A 12,605-nucleotide genomic window follows, 5' to 3' on the forward strand; every position below is an offset into this window, starting at 1 on the left:
TGTTGTGTCACTCCAAAACCATGGAGCTGGATCTTATATTACATCATCTTTAATTTTACATGACAGAGCTAACAGATCGTTCTCGCTCTCTGAGCTTATATCATTGAGACAGCCCCAGATTAACTAATCATTTAGCGAGCTGTGAGCTCAACTCTTCCATGACACAAGCCAATTTCACATCTCCACCATCACCACCTTCACTTCCCAATCCAGAGTGATGCAAAGTCCAGCCTGGCTCCTCTACGTCAGCCCGAGAGCCAGCTGGGACCTTCATGTTTAACTCTCTCACATCAGGAATGCTACAGACATAGACTCATTCAGGGGTCTGAAATCTGCAGCTTTGCATTAAGGAGGATATCCTTTCCACCATCCACCCCAAAGACCGCAGCGCACAGAAGGCCAGGTCCGAGTTCACATACTGTGCAATACAGTCATTATGTTGTGTAATCCACTCACATGAACAGCTCAAGATGTCTTACATTCCCTTCTTTGAGGTGGTGAAATACTGGATAACCGCAGCTAGTACGTGGCTTACTTGTTACTGTTCTCTAAAATGGACTACAGGGAAATGTGTTGTTGTGTCAACAAATTTTTTGATTGCTCAGAGGGGATAAAAAGCTGCCTGTGGTTTGATGGGCTGCATTCAGTGCTGTATACCAGTCTTATGAGGAATTAGGAGAATTCTGAATTTTCTGAAGGCTAATTGAAAGACATTCAACACAGGTAATGCAGTGTGACAAACTAAGTGCCTGGCGTCCATCCACCCAGCTTTAGACCTATAAAACTTCAAGTTTTTCCAATTAGGCTGTGTTAATTAAATGCATCTGTCTTGAAAAACTCAGTTTACAAATTAATCTTTGTGAGAGTTGACATCCTATAATATGTAGGCCCTGTTTAAACCTGGTGTTATGGTGTTTTATTTGATTGGATCACAACTAGATTGTGATACATACACATTTACACCTGGTGTTTTAATCGATCTCTTTAATCCTACTTTGAACATTATGCCATTTATTAGAGAGAAGAGTCTTTGTCCGGGTAAGTTAATAGACTTTTTCAGGCATTTCAATATAATATTGTAAAATGAATGAAAAGGGCTCTATTTTAACGATCTAGTCTAAAGCACAATGGCGCAAAGGCAGTAAGGGCATGTCCGAATCCCCTTTTGCTATTTTAAAGACAGAAAAATTAATTCTGCACCCTGGCGTATGGTTTAACAGGATTGTACTTATTCTCTTAATGAGTTATGGCTGTGTTTTGAGCATAATGTGCAATAAATCAATCGGAGACTTATCTGCCATTCTCTTTAAGAATCAGTTGCGTCACTCCGTGGCACATTTGCTATTTGCGTGGTGACTTTGTAAGTAAAAAAACTGAATGTTTCACTGCAGAGAAAACAGTAAAACAGACCATCTGCAGTGAGAATAAACCATGAGTCTCCTCCATTCAACCTCTTAACTTTCTCTTTACTTCTTTATTTTCATGGATAAGGAAACTGTGTTCTATGCACTCCACTGAAAACATCCATCAGCCTATATAATTAATTTTATTTGTAATAACATTATACAAGTTGTCATGAATGAATCGAAAAAAGCACCCCGAGATGAAGAAGGCATGGAGGTAGTGGTTTTTATATTTAAGTAGAAAATAATAATTTTTGTAATATTTTAATCCTTTAATTTATTTTCATTTGTAAATATATTTGTGTATTGCTGTATATCCTGTGTGTGTTAAGCAATGTGTATGCAATTAATGCGCAAAAGTAACGTGCTCTGCGCTGGACTTTAGACCTGCTTTCAGATGGTCAATTGCGCAGTCTATTTCAGCACTTTAAAATAGCAACGTGCCAACAATGCGCCTTAACACACCTCTATTTCAGACTGGAACACCCATGAGTCCCCAAAGTGGTGCAAATGGATTTGCTATTTAAACATTGAAAACAGGAAAATTAGGGATGCACTGGTCTGAAAATAGCAACACATTGCACCTAACACGTCTTGCGCCTTATTGCACCATGTATGATAGGGCCCAAATAATTTGAGTTGAATTCATCTTTATCTCTATAGCACATCTGCAATATAGATTGTGTCAAAGCAGTCTAGTCTAGTCTAGTCTTCAGTCTAGTTTTCAGAGTTGGAGTTCAGTTTAGTTCAGTTCAGTGTAGTTTAAGGGTGCTTTCACACCTGCCTTATTTAGTTTGATTGAATCGCACTAGAGTTTGTTTTCCCTTTTGGTACGGTTCGTTTGGGCAGGTGAGAATGCAGCAATCATACTCGAGTGCGCACCAAAAGCGGACCAAATAAGTGTACTGAGACCTGATTGAAGAGGTGGTCTCGGTACGCTTTCAAACGAACCCTGGAGCGGTTTGTTTGTGGTGAGAATATGATTCGTACTAAAACAGGTCCAACCGCAAAAAGCACTGCGCTTTTTGGACTTTTTTTTGCATTATGGGGTATGGAGGAAAATATTTGTTGACAGCGCTTTACCAACAGAGAGAGGGAAAAACATTACCTGATGGATCGTTGGTAATATTTCCGCAAGATGACCATTTTGCAGTTTAGCTAAATTAATTCACGTCGCCTCCTGAAGTGACGAGCGGTGCATTAAAACTTTGTTTTAATACAGCCGCAGCCGGGCTTCATTCTCGAAATGTATAGTTTGTCTAAAGCAGGCATACAATTAGACAGCGGAGTCATCCCTTCATAGTAAAAATGACATTGTGTCTGCCGGTTTTGTTTACTTGCGGGAGTTTATTGGCATTTTCCCACACATGAATTCTGACCAATCAATAAGCAGTTTAGGAAATATGTTCAACAACATCTGGCCAATGATAGATGTGGATTTCGTCAGATGATTGCATTTTGGTTCGTTTCAACTGGTTCGGACCAAAGCCAGCAGTGTGGTGTGAAAATGATCCCAAAGACGGCAGAAAATGCAACAAAGTATTATTTATTACCCTTGGTCCGGACCAAATGAAGCGAACTACAGATGTGAAAGCACCCTAAATTGCACTGCGGAAAGCCCAAGCACTAAAGAGCAAATCCATCAATGTGCGACTCCTCAAGTCCCAAACCAAGCTAGCAATATTGCAGTTTTGCCTGTCTAAATGCAATCAACTACATGAGTGACTACAAAACTACAAAAGTAATCAACTACAAAAGTAGTTTGATCAAATGGAACAAGTTGAAAAGCGTTTCAGACACATCACTGACACTAGAAATCGCAATTTAGTAGGGGTGTCAAAATTTTGATTTTTAATCGAAATCGATCGAAATTTATGCTCATTTTCGATTATCAAATCCAAAAATAGAATCGTCGATATTGCCACGCCCCCATGTCATGTCAGCTTGGCTTGCCAAGCGGGAAAATAACAGGCTTGTTGAAGTGCTTGTTAAACTGCAGACGCAGGATACCCGTCGACAGAACTTAAACCCTCTCCTCTTTCAATGAAGTCGCCGGTGTGTAAGCATTTTGCATTTCCAGTGAGTTATGTTGACAACGTTCGTGTTGTCGACAAAAAAACACAGTTTTGCAAGCTCTGCCATGTAGGTATTACGTACGGTTCGTCCGATAGACAACACCGGCATGGCGATCCTCCGCCCGCCCCCGTTGCAAATCCGCTCGCGAAAAGTACACACTCAGGCCCTGTTTACACTGTCTTTGTTTTTAAATGGCATTTTAGAACGACAACGATTTGACATCCACAGTGGCGTGTAGCATTTCTGAGCAGCCCTTCTTCCTCTCTACCTCTGAAAATACACATCACGTGACCACACAGACACAGGCACACTCACAGCCATGCGCTCGAGAGAGCAGGTCCAGGCAGTCAGAGGACTGCTTCAATCTTTCACTCACTTGTACTTAGTCATTTTAGCGCACACCTCAGATACTGTTGGCTGGTTCCTGTTGGTTGTGCGTCTTTTTTACCGACGCCATTATAACGACACAGATCACTGCCTATTCACGAGTCCCGCAGAAAAAGTGATTGACAGGTGGTAATTATGTGTGTATCTTGCTCTTATTCATTTACTGTATGATTTGTTTATGGGTAAAAAAAGACCATCCAGGTCAGGTAGTTTAAACGGTAGGCTACAAATAATTAATTGGTCATTAATTCATTAATTATTCATAATCAAAAATCGAATCGAATCGTGCCTTCAGAATCGAAAATGTAATCGAATCGAGGATTTGGAGGATCGTGACACCCTTACAATTTAGTAAAAGCTGTGATTGTCATGAACATATTGCCAGGGAAGCAAGGCTCTGTGATAAGTAGTAAATCTCATCTGATAACCAGACAACACTCTTCTGCGGAAACTGAAAAATTCACCTCAAAAAAGAGAGCCAGGAACTCAAACAAAGGGGTTATTTAGGCACCACTCAATTAAATATAAAGGAATTTCAAGCACTTGTCCCAGCACCAGCAGATTTACCTGCTCCTTTACATTGATCTAACATGACTAATAATCACACAACTATGAAGACACAGGAGGATTTACTTCAGACACTTGACAAATTATGAGGTGAGTTTGAGTAAAAATGTGTTAAATGGGGGGATTTCATGTACAGAACAGCAACACAGAGCCATAGATCACTGAGAAGCATGCAAACAGCTGTCAAATCACAGAATGATTATCTCCGATTTCAGGATTGCACTAAATACATTGTTTGTGATTTCTGCACAGCTTGTCAGTGAACTATGGCTTTGTGGAGTAACTGCTTCCATGAAACAGATGCAAGAGATTTACAGCTGACAACACAAAAGGCTTGACAAAATGCGCGTGCAAAGTTTTCGAATAATTGCGTCACTGTCACTGGCGTCACTGTCTCCGTTCGGTCACACACTGTGTGCTTGAAGTTTGGACTTGCTATTTACTCGCAATTTAAATCTTAATCATTAAATTCTTCCTCATTCGCTAAGTATTTGTCTCTCCTACTTAGGGTGACCAAACCCTTAATACATTTATACAAACAAAACTGCTTTAAAAACGGTCTGTCCCTCGAGCATCCGCCTGTTGTTTGTAGCTTTAGCCTGCTAGCGCCGCTGGTCAGCTAAAGCTACCGACCTCTTTTCTCATACACTTTTGACTTACTGGCTTTGCTCTTTACCCCGTAAAATGTCGCTTCCGTCTCTGTCCTTGTGCGCAGGAGAAGCATCGATGGAGGCGTTGGAGCTGGAGCTGGAAGAAGTGGAGTCCCAGATCCGCGCGCTGGTGGTAAGACGGTCGCGGCTACGGGAACGACTTCTCGTCGTACCTAATGCTAAGGCCGTCTCATCACCTAAGGTACGTGGAAATTACAACCACATCATTCCCTCTACCTCAACCCCGCGTCCTTCTCTGTCCAGGCCCAGCGCACCCGGGGCGCGGCTCAGCCAGGCGTCGTTCACGCCGACACCCGGCTACCACGGCGCCTGGGTGCAGCCGCGCAAGGTGCTTCCCAGATCCCGGGGCAGAACGTCTCCGCCTGTGTTCGAGATCTCCACGGAGAACCGCTTCTCCCCTCTCCGCGAGTCGGGTCCCGATGTGGCCATCATCGGTGACTCGATCGTTCGTCACGTCCGTGCCGCCTCCTCAAAAGGTAATAAAGTACGTACTTTCTGCTTTCCTGGTGCCCGTGTGAGAAATATTTCTACACAGATTCCAACCATCCTGGGCGCTGCCGAGAGCCCTGGTGCCGTTGTCCTCCACGTGGGGACAAACGACACCGGGCTCCGGCAGTCGGAGATCCTGAAGAAGGACTTCAGGAGCCTGATCGAGACGGTTCGACGCACCTCGCCCGCCACGCAGATCATCGTTTCTGGGCCGCTTCCTACCTACCGCCGAGGAAATGAAAGGTTCAGTAGACTTTTAGCTTTGAATGAATGGCTAATAACATGGTGTAAAGAACAGAAATTGCTCTTTGCTAATAACTGGAATCTTTTCTGGGAGCGTCCTAGGCTCTTCCGTCCTGACGGCCTGCACCCCAGTCGAGCCGGAGCTGAACTCCTGTCGGACAACATCTCCAGACTACTTCGCACCATGTGAAAATTCACAAAATTCACACTATAGCCACCTAGACTCTTGTTCAACCCACTTAAACATCAGTAACGCATATCTGGCGAATCCTATAGAGACTTTGTCTGTTCCTCGTATTATTAGATTAAGAAATAAACGTACTGTGTGCTCCAGGAAAAATCTAGTAAGAATCAAACCAGAAAAACCAGTAGAAAGTGAAAATACAAATTTCGTAAAACTTGGTCTCCTAAACATCAGGTCACTTGCACCTAAAGCACTTATCATTAATGAAATAATAACAGAAAACAATCTTAATGCACTCTGTCTCACTGAAACCTGGCTGAAACAAAATGACTATATTAGCTTAAATGAAGCAACTCCTCCAGGATTCTTATATAAACATGAGGCTCGTCAAACTGGTCGTGGTGGTGGAGTTGCATCAATCTTTAGTGATTTCCTTAATATTAAACAGAGAAACGGACTTATGTTTAGCTCCTTTGAAGTATTATCGCTTAATGTTCAGCTTCCAGATACTATACAAAAACCTGTTATCTCTCGCTTTAATCACCATATATAGACCCCCAGGACCCTATGTCAAATTTCTAAAAGAATTTTCTGATTTTATTTCTGACTTACTAGTCAAAACTGATAAAATGCTAATTGTAGGTGACTTTAACATCCACATAGATGACGCTAACGATACATTAGGGCTCGCGTTTATGGATTTAATACACTCACTTGGGATAAAGCAAAACGTTGTGGGTCCAACCCATCGCTTAAAGCATACATTAGATCTAATTCTGTCTTATGGAATCGAGGTTATTGACGTAGACATTATACCACAAAGTGATGATATTACAGACCACTACCTCTTACTATATAAGCTATGTTTACCTGAAATCAGCAAACACGCTCCAATACTCCGCCCTAGTAGAACTATTGTTCCGTCAACTAAAGATGAATTTATAAATAACTTACCTGATCTCTCTCTATTTCGTAATGCACCCGCAAACTCAAATGATCTTGATGTAGTAACCAGCAGTATGGATGCCATCTTTACTAGCACACTAAATACTGTGGCACCCATCAAATTAAAAAAGGCTAGAGAGATTAAAACTATACCATGGTATAATAGTCATACTCGTGCGCTCAAAACAGCAACCCGCGCCCTGGAACGTAAATGGAAAAAAACTAATTTAGAGGTCTTTAGAATTGCGTACAAAGACAGTATGTCCAGCTATAGGAGGGCTCTAAAATCTGCCAGGACCGAGCACCTGCGCAAACTGATAGAAAATAATCATAACAATCCTAGATTTTTATTTAACACCATCTCTAAATTAGCAAATAATCGGTCATCCTTGGAACAAACTACTCCACCGCAAATTAGTAGTGATGATTTCATGAATTTTTTCAGTAATAAAATAGAAGGCTTTAGACAGAAAATAGGAGATGCCAAACTTTCTGCACTGGCTTATACTCCAAATCCTGTAAATATTTCATTAAATCATAATAATAACCTACACTGCTTCAAAATCATAGAACATGAAGAGTTAGTAAAAATTATAAATAGCTCTAAACCAGCTACGTGTATGCTGGACTCAATTCCAACAAAATTACTGAAAGAGCTGCTACCTGCTATAGGAGAACCTCTTCTTAACATTATCAACTCTTCTTTATCTATAGGCCATGTTCCAAACTCTTACAAGCTAGCTGTTATTAAGCCTATTATTAAGAAACCGCAACTAGACACCAACAACTTAGCTAACTATAGGCCTATTTCTAATCTTCCATTTATGTCTAAAATACTAGAAAAAGTTGTTTCCACTCAATTATGCTCTTATCTGCAGACGAACAATATTTTTGAAGTGTTTCAGTCAGGTTTCAGGGCTCACCACAGTACAGAAACCGCCTTAGTGAAAATAACCAACGATTTACTCTTAGCTGCTGACCGAGGGTGCGTCTCGCTATTAGTTTTACTCGATCTTAGTGCGGCATTTGATACCATTGACCACAATATCCTCATAAATCGCTTAAAGTCTACAGGTGTCCAGGGACAGGCTCTACAATGGTTTAAGTCATACTTAACTGACCGCTACCAGTTTGTGAATATTAATGGACAGCCTTCACAAGTCAGCCCAGTAAAGTATGGGGTGCCTCAAGGATCAGTTTTAGGCCCTTTACTGTTTACAATTTACATGCTACCTCTGGGAGACATTATTAGAACACATGGGATCAGCTTTCACTGCTATGCAGATGATACTCAATTATATATTTCCACTAAACCTGACGAGACGTCTGAACTTTCTAAACTAACTGAGTGTATCAAAGACATCAAAGACTGGATGACCAACAATTTTCTTCTCTTAAACTCCGACAAAACAGAATTATTACTTATTGGGCCTAAATCTTGCACACAGCAGATCTCGCAACTCAATTTACAATTAGAGGGATACAAAGTTAGCTTTAGCTCTACTATAAAAGATTTGGGTGTCATATTAGACAGCAATCTAACTTTTAAAAACCATATATCCCATGTCACAAAAACTGCCTTCTTTCATCTGAGAAATATCGCTAAATTACGAAATATGCTATCCATCTCAGATGCAGAAAAGCTAGTCCATGCTTTTATGACTTCGAGACTGGATTACTGTAATGCTCTATTTGCTGGCTGCCCAGCATCCTCTATTAACAAACTTCAATTAGTACAAAATGCAGCAGCCAGAGTTCTGACCAGGTCTAGAAAATATGATCATATAACCCCAATTTTATCCTCCTTACACTGGCTGCCTGTTAAATTTCGTATTGAATTTAAAATATTACTTCTCACCTATAAAGCTCTAAATAATCTAGCTCCTGTTTATCTAACCAACCTTCTGTCTCGCTACGAACCAACTCGCTCCTTAAGATCTCAAAATTCAGGGCTTCTGGTAGTACCTAGAATAGCAAAATCAAGTAAAGGAGGTCGAGCCTTCTCTTTCATGGCTCCTACACTCTGGAATAGCCTTCCTGGTAATGTCCGAGGCTCAGACACACTCTCCCAGTTCAAAACTAGATTAAAGACCTATCTGTTTAGTAAAGCATACACTCAATGCATCACCTAGCGGGTTCCACACTGGCTTCTGCATCTTGCCTATATACACTATGAACAGCAGCTACGCTAATTATTCTCTTTATTCTCTATTTTCACCTGGGGATACTCATCCCGAGGTCCTCAGATTAGGCGGAGTCACTGATTGGATCCAAGACCAGCGACGTGATGATCCCAAGGATTCCATATCCGGGACCAGGCCATATCCTGAGCTGCTGCTGCGCTGATGGTCGTGGGGAGTGGAGAACATGTGTCTGATTCCAGCGACGCTCCAGGGACAGACGAGTCTTCATTGAGGCCATCTTCCAGCATAAACCACGGCGAATGAAGTTCTGCACAAGACTTTTGGCCAGCGGAGAAATTAAAATGGTCGTGCCCAACTGAGTCTGGTTCTCTCAAGGTTTTTTTTCTTCACTCCCATCAGGTGAAGTTTTTTTTCCCTCTCCGCTGTCGCCACTGCCTCGCATGGTTCAGGATTGGTAGAGCTACGCATCGATGAATTTGCTCTTCAGTGTTTGAACTCTCAGTAATGATTAAATCACACTGAACTGAGCTAAACTGAACTGAACTGAACTTAAACACTAAAACCTGAACCACACTGTTCCAGTTACTGAACCACACTGTTCCAGTTACTATGACCATTTATGTGAAGCTGCTTTGACACAATCTACATTGTAAAAGCGCTATACAAATAAAGCTGAATTGAATTGAATTGAATTTAATTAATTGTGTAGCCCTAATTGACAGCAGTATGTAGTATTGTTTACTTTAATTTAGTATTGCCCATACATTTAAATTACAATTCTGCAAACCGTTTGCTACTTAATTTTAATGATATTTAAATTTGCCAATTAATTAATTCTAAAAGCACTTAGAAACATTCTAAATTTAATTCTATATGGTGCACAACTTTTTTTTGAAAGGTTCAAGAACTCAATGTTTGCATAAAGTGATGCTCAAAAGTCTGCACCATTACATGTTTAGAGAGGAAATAAACACTTCAAGACATGTAATAGACTTCAGAAACTTCAGATGATGTGTTTATTTCAACGACTGAGTGTTACTGTCTTCAACACAGGACATCTCAGTGTTGCTGTTACTGAAATCCTCCAGCTTTTAAAGGGTCACGAAACACCAAAACACATTTTTTGAGCTGTTGACAGTCGTATATGTGTCCCACACTGCTAAAAACACTATTAGGACACCTATATTTCACTAAAAAGTGTAAATTGGTTGTTTTTGCGTTATTTCAGGCAAATTCGTACTTCCTGTTTGAAACTAATTTTTGAAGCTGCGTCACGGCCATGACATAATAGCGTTGTATTCCAGCGTGCAGACTGGGCGTCTGTGCCAGAGTGAGTCTTATTACGTCTTACAGTGTGTTGCATTAATGCATGAGTAAGACTTGGTGCAAACCAATCAGCGCGCTCTATTGTGCAACTTCATTAATATTCATTAGTGTCACCGTGTTAACGCCACAGAGACGCCACGTTGTGTTGGCAAAACAAGCGTGAAGGGTTGCTTTTATAGTTTGCTGCCATTAAGTTTTGTTTTCATTTTCTCTCTGTGAGAGCTCAGCTGGATCACGTGTGGATTAACAGTGTACGCGACGCGCGACAACAAACACTTACGTGTGTAAGGAGGAACATTGTTTACCTGAGAGCTGTTCTCATCTGCAAACGCTGAAATCCGGATTCGCTTGCAACATTAGTCTCCTCTTCATAAAGGCGCGGCTCTAGTTGCTGGTGATTGTCCTGTCTCTACAGATTTGGTAAGTGAGCGACCAGTGCTCTTTGTTTATTCAGTTTGTTCGTATCGAATTAAGTTAACTATTGCACTGAGTGCAAACATAGCACCGTATTTTGTGACCGGAATAACACACGCGGCTTTCTGACACTACCTGCCGTGTGCATCTAAGTTTCCGGGAAATGCAGAGTTTTTTTTTCTCTCATTCGCCGTGCGGTATCAAACATTGCATGAAAAATACACGCTTAGAGCAGATCCTCGAATCAAATATCGCGTTTGTCGCGAGGGGCATGAATGAAAGAGCCAAACTGCAGTTAAAGTCCAACATTTAATAATTTGGCAAATAATTCGACTACAGATGTCCATGTAGGTTAAACACCATCACTTTCTCATGTGTGTGTATTTTGACTGAAACTCGCGCGTGCCCAAATATACACTCCCACACCATCCCACTTTAGTTCCTCCGACACTCCCCCCTAAACAGAGCTGGACACGCCCACTTTTCTGACTTTTTCCAAAGTAGAGGTGTGAAAACACCCTGCTGAAACGAGGGGGTTTCATGGCCCTTAAAACACTTTATGTTGTGTTCTGCTAGATAGGGGGCACTCATGAGCAATCGCATGAAACTTAAATATCTAACGGGACATCTAACTATCTCTTTAACTTCAAAACATCAAGCCTCAGATAGGAGTGTGTTTCTTGGATGGAAGAGTGCGATGGCATGTCTGAAGTAATAAGTCAAGGATGGTGAAAGATCTGTGAGGGGAAGGGAGGGTGAAGATGAAAAAAAAAAACGGCCTTCTGTGTAAACAGCACGATTGGAAGTCTGCAATTACAGACTGCAGATAGGAAAAGCTGGAAGAGATAACAGTGGCAGGATTCGAGCACTTCAAATCCCCACAGATTGGTCTGAATGCACCTCCACACGCAGAGCACACGCACGACACAAACGTCTTCCTGTCTGACCTTAACCAGCACTAAAGCACTGTCCAGATGACTAGGGGAATTATTCAAACCAACAAGCCAATCAAATAACCCTAAGGGGACTTACAAACATGCTGATAGTTTGTATTTGTGGTAAACTAATATTACAACTACATGTTTATTTTTCAGTAGGGAATATTTAGTCCATATGTCAACATCGGAATCAAAATAATTGCGTATGACACTGAGGTCTACAGACATGAATCTCTTTCTTTTTTAAAGCTACTCCAAACTCAAACGTTTTACTCGACATCTAAAGCCTACTAATGCTTGCCAGCACTGCTCTGGAATGGCCATTAAAATCTGTGCAGGAGTTTGGAAGAACTCGTATGTGTGTGCGTGCTTTTCAAATATGTTTTTATTGTGAATAATTCCATGTTTGCTTCATCATTTGTTTGTCCCAACCAAGCCTCTGCACAGAGAAACAAATAAAAGAAGGTTAGTTTGTTTTTTTGTATATCCCTGACAGAAAAAGCTCAGAGATTGTGGAGAATTTCTCTTGGCGCTCTGCCTTTGTTCTGCAAGATTTCTCTAGCTCTCAGCGTCTTGGATTTGACCCATTTTCTCCAAGTCAAAAGAAACATTGGAGGTGCCACTGAAAGATGACCCTCTCCACTGAAGCGCAGACTCAACTGATAGTAAACCCTTCACCGACCAGCTGGCAGGGAATCAGAGAGCAAAAAACCTTGTGAAATTGGGATATCTCACGAATTAATCGCCTCAAGAATTCAAGGCATATCAGTTCCTAAAAAGACTATTATGCCTGACATTTTATACACCTTTTGCTTTTC

General features: G+C 41.2%; 1 protein-coding gene across 1 annotated transcript; it reads left to right on the forward strand.

Moving 5' to 3' along the window:
- Window positions 1-4,810: 4,810 nt before the first annotated feature.
- On the forward strand, window positions 4,811-9,798 carry LOC137490448 (uncharacterized). The gene is made up of 2 exons (XM_073918541.1): window positions 4,811-4,991; window positions 5,149-9,798. Exon 2 carries the CDS (start codon window positions 5,160-5,162, stop codon window positions 6,024-6,026), a length of 867 nt encoding a protein of 288 aa, XP_073774642.1. The 5' UTR covers window positions 4,811-4,991; window positions 5,149-5,159; the 3' UTR covers window positions 6,027-9,798.
- The last annotated feature ends 2,807 nt before the right edge of the window (window positions 9,799-12,605 follow it).

The sequence above is a fragment of the Danio rerio genome, chromosome 12, assembly GCF_049306965.1.
Source record: "Danio rerio strain Tuebingen ecotype United States chromosome 12, GRCz12tu, whole genome shotgun sequence".
NCBI classification, from domain to species: domain Eukaryota; kingdom Metazoa; phylum Chordata; class Actinopteri; order Cypriniformes; family Danionidae; genus Danio; species Danio rerio.

What these genes read in the sequence shown, in the direction of transcription:
- LOC137490448 (XM_073918541.1), top strand. Translation starts at nt 5,160, where the DNA reads ATGGAGGCGTTGGAGCTGGAGCTGGAAGAAGTGGAGTCCCAGATCCGC.